Source organism: Thrips palmi, unplaced genomic scaffold (genome assembly GCF_012932325.1).
Source record: "Thrips palmi isolate BJ-2018 unplaced genomic scaffold, TpBJ-2018v1 HiC_scaffold_12, whole genome shotgun sequence".
In the NCBI taxonomy this organism is placed as follows: Eukaryota; Metazoa; Arthropoda; class Insecta; order Thysanoptera; family Thripidae; genus Thrips; species Thrips palmi.
The window spans coordinates 929,481-943,540 of NW_023144623.1; the positions used below are offsets into that span (position 1 = coordinate 929,481).

Here is a 14,060-nt window from a genome sequence, read left to right on the forward strand (position 1 = left end):
GACAGAGGCGGCGCGAGATTTGAAGTTACCCCGTAACATCCGCGCAGCATCAAAATTGTCGATCCCGACAAAGACACAATCTAAGATAGTTAAGTTTCAACGTTGTAACATTGTCTAGGCAAAATAGGTTCTGTGTGTGAGACCGACACCATGATTACAATTTATGCATACAAATTAACAGAACATAGACACATACAAAAAAAATGATGAGCAGTGAAGATGAAAAAAAAAAACAGACAATGTCCTTTTACCACAGTTTAACACTAAATGATTTTATCCCAAACAAACTCTAAAACTACACCCATTGATATTATTTTTTTGTATTTTCTTTTTCCTAATCTAAACTTAGCACTATCGATTACATGGTTTCCTAACATTACACTTAGCCCTATTCTCTCTCTTCTCGCTCGCAAACTACCGGGCAGGGACGCTTACTCCCGTGTGACTTAGACTGGACCCGCTGTCGAAGCTCGTGATGGCAAGGGGTCGTTTCTTCATCCCTTGCAAAATCTTTGATGATGAGTGCCAGAACTGCTATTGGCACCAAAGGTAACCGCAGTCGGCTGTGGGAGGCGTTGCGCCTAGCCACAGCTCGCGCGACTCTGAGTAACTGTTGAGTCAAGCGCCTGGACTTAGCCAACACTACGAATCCAAATATTAATTTAGAATCGTTAGCAAGTAGTGTGGCACATTTCCCCCCAAAAACCCCCGGCTAAAGCAAGGCGCGCCAAACACCTTCCTCGCTTGTCCGGCTTCCTCCCATAAAGGGCCTCAGCGTGGGCAGTCGTTTTTACGACTGTGCCTCCTCTCTGCACTGTCAGAAAACTCCGTAAAAAAACGGAAATTTAACGGAGACTGTCCATTTTTTTTTTTCGGAGATCTCCGTTTTTTTGAATTATGGATTTTCTCCGTAAAAATATGGAAGTTATGAATATAAATGAAATAGAAGCCTTATTTTCAAAAAGAACAGACTAATTCACGTTATCGATGGGTTGGGTGACCTAGGTGTTCCAAGAGTACGCCTTCTAGTACGGAGGTTAAGCGCCATGTTTCGCAGCAACCTTGCAAATTGGGGATAGAGCTATGCGGTTTGGCACGAGTGTTTTTAGGACCAATATCTTTTATTTTAGTCGTGGGGGCATGTCGGGAACCGATGCAGGAGGTCAGAATAGGGCTTTCTTTGCTTCATTTTGCTGTTTTTTTAACGTTCTTTGCAGTCAAGCCTCCAATTGAAACGCTTGACGACCCTATATCTGTACGATGGTTCCTTTCGACTTTCCGAACTCGGTGGGGAACTTTAAGATGCATGAGAGCTCCGTCGGGACCGTTCCCGACCCCAAACGTCTCAACATGCCACTTTTATCGATTTTGGGTGTTTTCTTTGTTTATTTTTTGACGTTTTGAAGCTGTTGTCCCTGCCTGGACGGTCCATACGTTCTGTACTGTGAAAGATTATTGTTGCACACAACCTGAGATGCCGTGTATCAGTGTATGCCCTGAGGGGTGTCAGACTAGCCCGTAAGGAGTGTTTCCATTATACTTGCAACTGTTCTAATTTCCCCTTTTTTTTTTTTTTCAGTTTTAGCTTCAAGCGGTAGTTTTTCAGGATCCCGTGATGAGAATTCACCTTTCATTATAAGGCCGAGTAGGGCGCCTGGGAGCGTAGACTACGGCTGTCAGGAGTGCGTCTACAACACGTAAGTAACCAATGTAGTTGTATGAAATTATATTTCATTAGAATCGATATAAAGAATTTTGATATGCACTTTCTTTTACAGCAGAAATTTGTATCATTTCAGTTAGTCTTCTAACAGCAGTGGAGTCATCACTATTTTCACGCACAAAGTTACGTCAACTATTGACAGCCAGTTTTTAAATCCAAAAATCATGAGATTTTGCCAAATTAAACTGTTGTACATGAAATCACCAATATCTGACCGTTTACCACGTTCCAGTAAAGTTACGTTTCCCAAAACAAAGAAAAAAAAAATCATTTATAATCTTCCGAGTTTGACCAGCACACTCCGGAACTTTAACAACAAGATTTTACAAAAAATATGTTTAACTATTAAAAAAAAGTAATTAAAAAAACTGCACTGCAATATATTTTTTTCCCTTGTCAATGATTTTTATAAAACCCCCTGACAAATAGTTAATAGAAATTTAAAAAAATCATTTTTGAATCACAAAAACTACAAAAGTGCGTATTGTAAACGTCTAGAATTCTTATTCACTTAATAAAATTTAAATAGCTTTGTTAAATGCTTTCACTCCGCGATTTTCAAAGGGTCTATTCCCAACACTCTAGATGTCTCAGGATGAAGTTGAAGCTATTTTTTACTTCATGAGAAAAGGGGGCCCCTTACAATAGGGTACTTTCGTAGATCCCTGAACCGGAAGCACACAGACGCCATGTTGGCGGAAGTAGATCCAAACTTGACATAGGAATGAACGTTCGTCGAACGTATCGGCCACACTTGAACATAAACAGTTGTTTGATACTTGTTTGCAGTGCATTGTGTTTCGCGAGCAATATTTTAAAAGTTCGGCTATAGTTTTGGATCCGAAGAGAGGTTAGTTTCCGGCCCATTTTGGCGTCTGCTGGTCTGCTTGCTTCCGGGTCAGGATTCTACGAATGTACCCTATACGAATCAATGTTTCTTTGTTATAGACACTTCCACTAGAACGCCAAGTGAAGGACAATGGTCATATAAATCACCGGAAACAGTTCCCCCAAAAAAATCTCATTTGAATGTTTTGAGGTTTTCACTGAAAAAAATGTCAGTGACAAAACTCATCCAGGTTGAAGTTTTTCCATTTTAAGAACCCTAATGAACATATAAGATTAACAAACAAGCGACTTGTAAGGACTATGTGCGGCTTTGGTTATTCTTCTTCTTGACTCGGTGGAAGTGTTTATACGCATCTGTTTAGCATTTTCATTGTAAGGTTCTTAGAAAAACCACCTTCGTAGTATGCCCCCGCTGTTTTCTTCGTATAAAGGAAAATTTCCCTTTCCCAAGACATTAAGAGTGAAGGCACCCGGCGGTATAAAAGACGTCTTGCGTAACTTAATGTTATCTTTCGGGTTTTGCACCCCTTCATTACGAATACAAACGCTGATCGTGGCACGTAATGAGCAACATACCAGCTCTCGATGCTTTTACGACGCAGGGGGCGTTTGGAACTTCGAATCTGCAAATGAATCGTCGGGGTGAATGTTTTCACCCCTCTTAAATGCGGTTCTTCACTTTGTAAGTAACCTGCACTCGGTTGGCCAACAATTTCAATCAGAATCCGACAATAGGATCGTCCCATTCCACAGCACGAACTGTGGGACGGCAAGACGCAAAAACGTGTGGTGCAACTTCCGATAAAATTGCTGTTTGACCCTGTATATGGACGATTGACGGTTCCGCCGGGTTCATGTTGCATCCGTAGGGTCACCACTAAGTTCAGAATAAGCACTTCATGCATAGCCCAAATTTGGAGGCGTTCAGGAGTTTTACACCGAACAAAATTGCAGAGAAAACGGCTAAAACGCCGATTTTGACCCATTCCGGGGCTCTGCATCGGAATCAGACATGCCCCCACGGGTGAAAAAACAAGATATTGGTCCTAAAAACACTCGTGCCAAATAGCAAAGCTCTATCACAATTTGCAAGGTTGGTACGCTTAACCTCCGCACTACCCAAAGTGAACCATCTTGTAACGACAAAAGCCTTTCACCAGTACTGATCAGAAAAATGGGTAACTGATCAGAAAATCCTGATCCATTTACACCTGTGAGGATGCCCGCGGCCACCTCTGCAGCCTAGAGACCCTCCCGTCAGAGATGCGCAAAGGGGGGCCCTCTCAGCCAATCACAGACGACTGGTAGTCCCGTGCGGAGCGGGAAGCCCGAATTCGCCCCGCGCGAGGCTACGCAGGTCAGCATCTGGTGCGGCACAGCAGGTATACGGCGGTCGCCCGCTAGCCTGACTCAGGGTGCCTTTGACTCCACGGGACTACCAAGCGCTTGCTTGCGCATCTCTGACGGGAGGGTCTCTACTGCAGCCCCTCAATGGACACGGACCACGCGGAGCCCCCGACGCCCGCGGTGGCACCTCAGTCGGACAGCGACCTACAGCTGGCCCTGGCACTACGGACGAGTCCGACACCGACGGTGAGCCCTTGTACGAGATTGAAGTGGTCAACTGGGCCGACGCCGCGGAGCAGGATGAGCAGGACTACCTTGGGCAGTGGGCCCCATGCCACCCCACCCCCAGGACCAGCCCAAGGTAATCCCACCGGATTATTGTGACCACTGCGGGTGCCCCACCCAGATGCCGCTGGTAAATGGCCTCTGCCATTGGTGTCTGGAGAAGAAGAGGCAGCATGCTCAGCGCCAGCGGCGACTCAATCAACAGGCCGCAGAGCACCACCCGATGCTCGCGGGACAACAACCCCAACCCGCGGGCCGGAACTTAAACCTCCAGCCGGGACCGGGTGATTCCGTGCGTAGGGGCCGTTTTAGCCACCTTAGAAAGTCAAGTAATCAAACTTGCTTGTTCGGCCGAATTTGGCCTAGATGGCATCAATTAAACTCCAGGAAGACACTCTGAGCGTGGGCGAGCTAAAAGTTGACTTTCGTTTTCTCCCTCCAACCCGTCCAAGTTACGGACGTGAAGCCACCTCGAGGCTGTTAGTTTGAACCCATAACCTGAAACCTGAAACCCTATAAGTATGACGGAATTTACTGAAAATATGACGGAAATTACGCTTGACGGAAATTACAAACCGGTGTTTCTGGCTCACTGCAAATGCCTATCGCCACAGAAATATGCCATAAGTTTGGCACACTAAGTCGACGTCGAGACACATCTTTTCACGTGTAGGATGTCTTTCAAAACCCGATAGAAGAGGAGCGAGAGGGGCATACGGAAATTACACCAATTGTTACAACCCACCGATTTCACACACAACTTCCACTCGCACACTCACCCCCCTCGCTTTTTTGCCACCGAAACTCGTTCATGTGGTAAACAGACCGTGCTGATTCTAAATACGGTGGTTGTTTTGAGCAGGAGAGGGATCGGGGAGCTCTCGGGAGAGTTCTCGGGAGAGGGAGAAACTCGCGCGGCACCAAAGAACAAGGCGGTGACTGTTTTGGCGGTTTTGAGCGGTTTTGGCGGTCTTGGGTGACGCGCGCGAGTGGACTTGAGAGAGAAGAAGAGTTGAAGAGTCGGAGTCGGAGCTACATCAGCTTAAAATACTTAAAGGTAAGCGGAATTTTAATCTTCCCTAATATTTATTTTCTTCGTGTAAACGGTTCCGTGAGCCGACTAGTTATTTGTGATGGATTAGGGTGAGATGTAATCATAGAGTAGGCGTTTCTAGATTAGGCGGTCTAAGATTGCAACTTGGAAAAGTCTATCAACGGGAATTATGAATAATCCAGACCTCATTTTACTTGTTTATCTTAGCACTGTTCTTAAAGCTACGGCTCCTTACCTAATTTGGCTTGTAGTATTGCTAGCTAGGTTATGTAATAGACTTTCTTCCAAGCCTATGTGACTGGTTTGCTCACGTATTTTGCCAACGAGTCAGCGCATTTGTTTGGGCAATATTTTACACTTTGGCCACGGTGTTCAATTTCTATCAACATTCTTCATGGAACACCATGGTCAAAATGTAAAATATAGCCCACACTAATGCGCTGGCTCATCGGCAAAATACGTAAACCAAGCTTGGGGAAAAGGTCTATTGGTCTTTCAGCCTCTGTAATTCCGATTATTTATTTTGTGTTGTGTCGGTTGTTACTTTAAACTGTACTATGAGACGTTTCAATTTTTTTTTATAGATGGCTCAACGAGCTACCGCTGAGCAAAAGAGGTTCCTCGTCTCCTACATGGAACGACACCCAGCATTTTGCCAAAGAGAGTTTGCATCCCCTCAGGGGGCTGTTCTAATCCGCCAAACTTGGGAAAGGCTGGCAAACATGCTTAATGAAGTGGAAGATGGTGCAAATAAATCCACTGATCAATGGATGAGGGTGAGCTTTCTTGGCTTTATTCGAATGTTACATGCATTCCCCAATATTATTTATTAATTTCTTGTTTAATTTTTTACAGTATTGGACTGACCAGAAAAAAACTGTAAAAGCCCGTGCTGCCCAGGTTTATCGGGCCCTTGGTCGGGGTACCGGCGGAGGCCCAGCACTCGACGTGCACCTCACGAGCTATGAACTGAGAGTACTTACGTGCATGGGTGGTTGGGTGCGCATTTCTGGATTCGCAGACATTGTGGACCCCCTTGAGGTAGTGAACTCAAGCCTCTATTCATGTATCATTCGTCATTCATTCATTTATTTCATTATTCATTTATTTTCATTAATTCATGTTCATTGTTATAATCTTATTCAGGTTGATCCAATGCAATTTGATCCGCGTCCAAGGTTTGCGCAACCCCAACCAACAAACCAACGCTTCAATCCACCTGCTCACAGGCTGGCTCTTGCTCAGCGACAGTTTGCTGAGGCTCAGCAACGGTTGGCTCAGGCTCAGGAACAGTTGGACCAGGCTCAGCCACCTCAGCGTCCTCAGCCTCTTCAGCGTCCTCAACCTCCTCAGCCTCTTCAGCGTCCTCAACCTCCTCAGCCTCTTCAGCGTCCTCAACCTCCTCAGCCTCCACAGCTATTCAAACGGATGAGGACTGATGTTCAAGTTGAAGAGCCCCAAGAACCCCATGAACCAACTGTTGACATGAATTGGGTCGAGCCCCAAGAACCCCATGAACCAACTGTTGACATGAATTGGGTCCTGGATGAGGATGCTGTAAGTTTCAACAATGGAATCAAATATTCCTATGTTCCTCTTTTACAACTATTCTCAGAGTTTTGTGTATTTGTTACAGTCACCCAGCACTTTCACGGACTTAGGCTCTGCAACATCTGACTTCTGGTCAGTTGTCCAATCTAGTCCTTCTGCTGGGCAGACTGAGACTGTCAAGACAACTTTTCCAGCTTCGAGCAGTGTCCAACCATCCACTGCACCCTTTCAGCAGTATCAGCATAGTTTGTCTGTCATGCAGCCATCTCAAGTACCAGCATCCAGTGGCAAGTTCATCTCGCTCCAACCGAATACTTTTGCTGGGCCGGTCAGAACGAGTGATTTGGCAGCTTCGTCTTTTAAGACTACAGCTATGAAGAGCACTGTGCCACTGGTTAAACCACCCACTGTCCAGCAATATCAGCGCAGCTTGCCTGTCTTGGAGCCATCTCAGGCTCAAGTACCAGCATCCAGTGGCACATCAGCCTCTCTGCCGACAAGTAAACTTATTGCTGTCCAACCAAGTACATCTGCTGGGCAGCAGACTGTCAAGAAAACTGGCGTGGCTGCTGCAGCTGTGAAAAGTACTGTGGTGCAACCGGCTAAACCACCCACCACTGTAAATTTCCAGCAACAGCGCAGCCTGTCCATCTTGCAGCCATCAAGGAAACTTATCACTCTCCAACCAAATATTTCTGCCGGGCAGAGTGCTGCTATGTGTTTGAAGAGTACTGGCCAACCAAGTACATCAGCCTCTCTGCCGACAAGTAAACTTATCGCTGTCCAACCAAGTACATCAGCCTCTCTGCCGACAAGTAAACTTATCGCTGTCCAACCAAGTACATCAGCCTCTCTGCCGACAAGTAAACTTATCGCTGTCCAACCAAGTACATCAGCCTCTCTGCCGACAAGTAAACTTATCGCTGCCCAACCAAGTACATCTGCAGGGCAGCAGACTGTTAAGACAGCTGGTCCGGCTTCTACATCTTTGAAGAGGGCTGTCACTGTGCAACAGGTTCAACCATCCAGTCGTACACCTGCATCTGCTTCAACAGTGAAGTTAATCACTGTCCTACCTCATACTTCTGCTGGGCAGCCTGCCAAGACAAGTGTTCCAACTGCTCCACCTGTGAGGAGCTCTAATACGGTGCAACTGGCCCAATCACCCCCTGTTTTGATTTCTGGCCTGCCTTGGTCATCAAGCCTGAACGGCAAGAAGTTGAAGTCTCCTCCTGTGGCTACGTCAACACCGATCAAGGATGGTCTTCAGTATATTGTTCTTAGGTCTCCTCTAAGTGAGTTAAATTTTAATAATAAAAATTAGTTCTGATTTGTTGTGATTCTCCTGTGATCATAAGACAAGTTTAAATTACCTAGATTAAGGAACCTTTCAATTTTTCCTTGTTCACATGTTGTTCAATATATTGTAGCATGTCATTGTAGTGATATTCATGTACTGTATTTAAGTGCGACCAACGTTGAATATTGGATATTTAGAAGACTGCATGGTTTATGCATTTGTCAGGGATCTTTGCGGTTTCAGTGACGAAATTACATGTTGTCTAGTTTGTAAGTAAGCCCATTTAAGTAATTGCAATGACTCACTTATGTACCTTAAGTGTCGGTTGTGATAATCTTAGAACAGGTTTTAGGCCAACTTTGTGATTGCAATTACTCTCAGTTATGTGATTTATTTGCTTAGTAACCAAGGCATGAAAGCCTATGCGATCCGCCCTATTTTTGGCCTTCTTGTGTTAGTGCTGTTCAATGTATCTTAGTATTCATAAAACTTTTGTACCTGTCAGGGAACTTCATCACAATGACTCGATTATATGTCATTTATTTTGTAAGTACCTTAGCCAATGTAATAAGTGCAATGACTCACTTCATAGTCTAGGTTGTGATATCCCTACAAATGGTGTCCCAGTTTGCAAGGACTCTCAGTCATGTACGTTCTTTGCTAAGTAAGCAAGGCACCAAGCATACTCAAGCAATATTTATTGCTGTTATGTACCAATATTGTTTTATATTTTGCAGTATTTAAAATGTTCTCTAATTTTGTAGGTAATTTAAGGCACCAAGCATAGTCAAACAATATTTATTGCTGTTATGTACCAATATTGTTTTATATTTTGCAGTATTTAAAATGTTCTCTAATTTTGTAGGTAATTTAAGGCACCATGCATAGTCAAACAATATTTATTGCTGTTATGTACCAATATTGTTTTACATTTTGCAGTATTTAAAATGTTCTCTGATTTTGTAGGCAATTTAAGTATCAGTTGTGACATTCATGTACTGTATCCTAGAGTAACCAAAGTTACCAATGTTTTAACCTTGGATTTTTAAAAGACTGCATGTTTCATTGTTTCAGTGTTTGTTTCATTAAAGTTTATAGAACAAATTCAGAAAGTATTTTTATTTGCAGCACCACCATTTCACACAATAAAGCAGAACACACGGCTCGCTGTGGTGCTGAATTCTGAGCTTGACACACCCCATGCTCAACAAGCATAGCCTGGAACAGATTCTGACTCTCAAAAGACCGAGCAGTCAATGTTGAAAGTTTATTTTATGAATGAGGACTTGTGTCCTTGAGGGGTAGGCTATTAATAAAATGCCCTAAACACATTGTCACAAGTATATGAATATTTTATTATCGATAAATTCATGTTTGCATGTTGGATTAGATAACTATTAAGAATTCACAATCATTTTCTGCATCTTCAGTATAAAATTCATGTCTCAACAAGTATAAAAATTTGCTTCACTAAATTCATGCCTGCATGTTAAATTAGATAAACTATATAGAGTTCACAATCGTTTAGTGCAACTTCAATATAAAATTCATATATCATTTCAATGAAACTAGGGACAAGGCGAATATGTACAGATAATCAGATACTGTACTGGTCAGAAAATATAGAATAGTGCCACAAAACTAACAAATAACAAAAAAAAGGAGACAGACCCTATATGCATGGATAGCAACTTTGCAATGAAATTATTACAATTCATACATACCCAATGTGTTTGCTATTGACCACATCACAGTAACAAAATGTGAACAAGTATGAAAATTTGCCAATCAATAAATTCATGTTTGTATGTTAAATTAGATAAACCATTCAGAATTCGCTATCATTCAGTGCTATTTAAGTATAAAATTCATATCATCCTAACAGTAAAACTAGGAATTTGTACAGATAATCAGATTCTATTCAGGACATAGATAATTGTTTGTCACAACAGAACCTAGTTCCTTGTTTCTTCCAAGTAATCAACAACCTGCCGCCGTACATTCAATCCTGCAATCAAAATATGGTCTTCATTTCCATAGTCCTCATTTGGTCCTATGTCTTCAGCATCTTCACGCCAATCGTTGAAGTTGAGATTCCTTGCCATGTCTTCATTCTCTCTGTAGTATGGCACCTGGGCCAAGATACACAAATTGTGCAAAACTGCGATGGCAACTATGATTTGGCACGCCTTGTGAGGACGATAATGTAGGACCCGCTCATCATTAATTGCCCTGAATACAAGAATGTTTTGTTGAACAAATTGACTATTTAAGTATGATTTGGAAAAGGGAAAAATAAGCACATACCGATATCTCTCTTTCATTACACCAATGCACCTTTCTACAGTGCAGCGTTCTTGACAGAAGTCTTTGTTGTATCTCATTTCCGGTGTGTCTGGTTGGGGCTCGTCATCTCCATCAAAAGGGGTCAGCATCCAGGGTTCTTGGGCAAACCCTGAATCACCTGGGAACACAAGAAATTACTAGTTGTGTAATTTCAATGCAAAGTGATTCATAATGTAGAAGTTGTAATACCTAAAAGAAAGCAGGGCTCGTCCTCATTAAACTCAATCATTTTTCTTTTTAGTGCACTATTGGCAAAAATGAATGAGTCATTGGTCGCACCTGGGAAACGAGCAATGATATTTGTGATATACAGCCTTTTATCACAGGTCTGTAAGAAAATATTTTAGATAGATGAATCCAAGGCTCAAAACTTGATGAGAAATAGAACATTGCAGTTAATACACCTACCACTAACACATTCAGACTTGCATATGATTTCCGCCCAATATATGCCAAAATATTGTCGTCCAAAGTGGGTTTCATTATTTTGATCAAAGTTCCATCCGTGTAACTAACGACATTGGGGAGTCTGCCACCCAAATGCCGATTCCTGGAACAACACACACAACTTGCATTAAATGGCACTAATGGGTTCATATTCAAAAGCACATATAAATAGAACATACCTAGCAACACAAGCTCGCATTTGCTGCAGATTACGGGGAAATTGAATTATCCTGGCCACCACCAGTGGATTATTCAACGCAGTCGTGATTTCAGAGAGGTATCCAGACACTGTTGACTGAGCCACAGCAGCGTCCATGCTTTTACCAGTGGGCTTCTGGTAGCATCCCGTGGCAAAAAATTGAAGCACGCATAGGACCTGAAAACTTAAATGTGACAGTGAAAGTATTATCTTATTGTTGTGTTGAACACAACAACCAAATCAAAGACCTTACCTTGATCTCTAGCGACACCGCAAGTGGACTAGTGGTTTGACGAACATGTGGTCGAATGAGATCCAATAAACTGCGTACAAGATCTTGACTGAGTCTATACGAACCTACAAAGGCCTCATGAGTGACGTCAAAGGGGTCGCCAAAATCTCTAATCCTCCTTCGCCGCAATATGAGCCCATTAATCTGCCTCCTCCTTTCCGCATCATGTTCTTCCATGACTAATCTAGAGAAACAAAATAAGAGGGATGAGACTAAGAAAACATAAGGAGATTCAAAGAACCATGTTACCACACAAATAGACCTTGTTTCCAAGCTTTATATACATATTTTGCCGACAAGCCAGCGCATTTGTCTGGGCAAATTTTTACATTATCGTCACGGTGTTCCATGAAGAATGTTGCCAAGAAATGGTACACCATGGCCATAATGTAAAATATAGCCCAAACAAAGGCCCTAGCTCATCAGCAAAACATGTAAACAAACCCGTCACATAAGCTTGGAAAAAAGGTCTCTTTTGAGAACCATTACATAACCTATCTGACACTCCTTCGAAACAATTTACAAAAAGAGCCCTAACTTTTAGACTAAAGATAAATAATATCAGCTCAATAATGTCTGAATCATTCATTTTTTTCCGTAAATTAAGTAAAACTTGTCGATAAACAGTCCTTTGCAAGCCTAGGTCCACGGACTTGAAGATTCATTGAACCGTTCACATAAAATAAATATAGGGGAGGATTAAAGTTCCTCTTACCTTAAAATATTTTGTGCTGGTACAGATCCAACCTTATTTTGTGCTGATACAGCTCAAACTCGTCTTCTCTAGCTTCTCTCGTCGTCGTCGTCGTCCTAACTGGCGCCAAACAGTCACCGCCTTGTTCTTTGGTGCCGCGCGAGTTTCTCCCTCTCCCGAGAACTCTCCCGAGAGCTCCCCGATCCCTCTCCTGCTGGTCCGCGTCGTTTGAGGGCTGGGGCGCGGCAGCAGGCTTGGCTAGCCGTCTTGGAGTTGCCGGATTGCGGCAGCACGACGCGAGCAGAGTGGATACGATGCCGAGCCCGGATGTCATGGTGGTTGTAGGGCAGCACGCTGCGACAGCGGCGAAGACGCCGATGCCGGCGATGATCAGCGAAAGGGCGGACCAGAGCCCGAACTCGGCGTGGGACATGCCTGATAGGGGCAGGTCCGCCCAGAAGTGCCCTGTCACTGGCGGCCGCGGTGTGATAACATGTACGGGTGGGAGGTTCTCCGTCGAGTAGTTGGTGTACGAGATGCCTCCCCCGATTGCCGCCTGGGCAGTGAAGTTCGACTCGGCCCAGATCCTGGACACCCGCACCGCCGCCGTCGAGGTGCAGATGGTGCCCAACTCGATGATAGTCTCCGGCGGTGTCGATGACGTCTGCGCCAAGCAGTTGCACGGCATGTCGACCTGGTGGCGCCCGTCCTGAAGCTGGTGCAGGCGTTGGTGTACTTTGTTGTTGCAAATCAGCTGCACCTCGACCGTGGGGTTCAGGATCGCGTAGGTGTTGCCGCGGATGTGCTGAGTCGTCGTCGTTCGCCTGTCCTCGCAGTGAAGCACGCATGCCTCCGTCAGCGCCTCCATGGTGTCGTCCTTTGGGAAGGGCGCGCAAGCACGGTGACAGGTGTTCGGGGCTGGCGTGCCGGCGCAGGTAGTAGACCGGCACGGTGCCCTCCGGGTCGTCGTGTAGGGGCAGCGGCGTCCCGTCCGCGCTGATGGCCAGACGCACAGAGTCCTCCAGGACTCGGCACGTGAGTCCTTGGTGCAGGAAGTCAAGCGGCTCGAACTCAACGACACGCCACGAGGAGGCAATGGGAGCAACAGGTAGGAGGACGACAAGAGTCATAGTGGAGAAGTCTTTAGAAACAGAGCAGGAGGTAGAGGGAAAACTATAAATATATTCTATTTCACTAACATCGAAGACAAACCTTGCTCCGCGGCGTGCCAAAGCTTCACTCTCTGTTTTGATGACCTGTCGTAATTGATCGACAGAGATAGCAATATGGGATAATTTCCTGTCATGGCAAGCCGAATGCAGAGAGCGTAGCGTTGCCAGATGAGTGAGTAACAAATTTATTTTAGTGGAGAGCGCGGCTTGCATTACCAACCTATTTGCAACCACCTCGCCCTCATTGATGTGCCCTGCAAGTGCCGCGCCGAATTTGTTCACGTGAGCAGCCAGGTCAACAAGATTTCTGTCAATTTTTCCCGCAAGTGAATGAAGTTGTACGAAATTAGTTGTAGTGATATTTTCAAATTCTGTCTGGCGGTCTGAAATTTCGGTTACTGCATGGCTAATGTTGTTGACCCGGTCAATTACAATGTCAAGATCTGCTTCTGTTGCCGTGCCGGTCAACCTCTTGTTGAACCTACCCCAACTTGGGAACCACGCTTCGCGCTTAGCGCGGATGGGCAACAGGTCGTCTGATTTAAAGAAAACAGATTTTAGCTCAAGTAGTATTTGAAAGCTGCTCACGTCGACCGCGTTCAGCGCCGCGCACATCTGGTTCAGAGCCGGTACCGAAAACGTACAGTTTTTAATTTCAGGTTTGGAGATTTGAAGGTCGAGCTTTTGGGAAGTTTGTTTGGATCGATACTTCTAGGGAACCCGTTGCCACTCTGGCTTCAGGGTGTACAAGCAAGTTTAGGCCGCCCGTATTGGGAACAGATTTCCATTGTCCCGTGGGGC

At 44.5% G+C, this 14,060-nt stretch overlaps 2 protein-coding genes across 2 annotated transcripts; one reads left to right on the forward strand and one right to left on the reverse strand.

Annotated features, from left to right (window-relative positions):
- Nucleotides 1-5,693: 5,693 nt before the first annotated feature.
- Nucleotides 5,694-8,896, forward strand: LOC117640407 (mucin-5AC-like). The gene is made up of 7 exons (XM_034376907.1): nucleotides 5,694-5,762; nucleotides 5,843-6,034; nucleotides 6,114-6,299; nucleotides 6,405-6,815; nucleotides 6,895-8,104; nucleotides 8,707-8,757; nucleotides 8,874-8,896. Exons 1-7 carry the CDS (start codon nucleotides 5,694-5,696, stop codon nucleotides 8,894-8,896), a joined length of 2,142 nt encoding a protein of 713 aa, XP_034232798.1.
- Nucleotides 8,897-9,495: 599 nt separating this feature from the next.
- LOC117640567 (putative nuclease HARBI1) lies at nucleotides 9,496-12,242 on the reverse strand. The gene is made up of 7 exons (XM_034377137.1): nucleotides 12,109-12,242; nucleotides 11,355-11,577; nucleotides 11,082-11,278; nucleotides 10,864-11,005; nucleotides 10,645-10,783; nucleotides 10,417-10,573; nucleotides 9,496-10,341 (listed from the first exon to the last, which is right to left on the reverse strand). The coding sequence occupies exons 2-7, from the start codon at nucleotides 11,568-11,570 to the stop codon at nucleotides 10,065-10,067; spliced, it is 1,128 nt and encodes a 375-aa protein (XP_034233028.1). The 5' UTR covers nucleotides 11,571-11,577; nucleotides 12,109-12,242; the 3' UTR covers nucleotides 9,496-10,064.
- Nucleotides 12,243-14,060: the final 1,818 nt, after the last annotated feature.

What these genes read in the sequence shown, in the direction of transcription:
- LOC117640407 (XM_034376907.1), top strand. Translation starts at nt 5,694, where the DNA reads ATGCGCTGGCTCATCGGCAAAATACGTAAACCAAGCTTGGGGAAAAGG. An exon ending in CTATTGGTCTTTCAGCCTCT is followed by an intron (nt 5,763 to 5,842) that starts GTAATTCCGATT and finishes TTTTTTTTATAG; the next exon opens with ATGGCTCAACGAGCTACCGC. An exon ending in ACATTGTGGACCCCCTTGAG is followed by an intron (nt 6,300 to 6,404) that starts GTAGTGAACTCA and finishes AATCTTATTCAG; the next exon opens with GTTGATCCAATGCAATTTGA.
- LOC117640567 (XM_034377137.1), bottom strand. Translation starts at nt 11,570, where the DNA reads ATGGAAGAACATGATGCGGAAAGGAGGAGGCAGATTAATGGGCTCATA. An exon ending in ATGCGAGCTTGTGTTGCTAG is followed by an intron (nt 11,006 to 11,081) that starts GTATGTTCTATT and finishes GTGTTGTTCCAG; the next exon opens with GAATCGGCATTTGGGTGGCA. An exon ending in CGAGCCCTGCTTTCTTTTAG is followed by an intron (nt 10,574 to 10,644) that starts GTATTACAACTT and finishes TTGTGTTCCCAG; the next exon opens with GTGATTCAGGGTTTGCCCAA.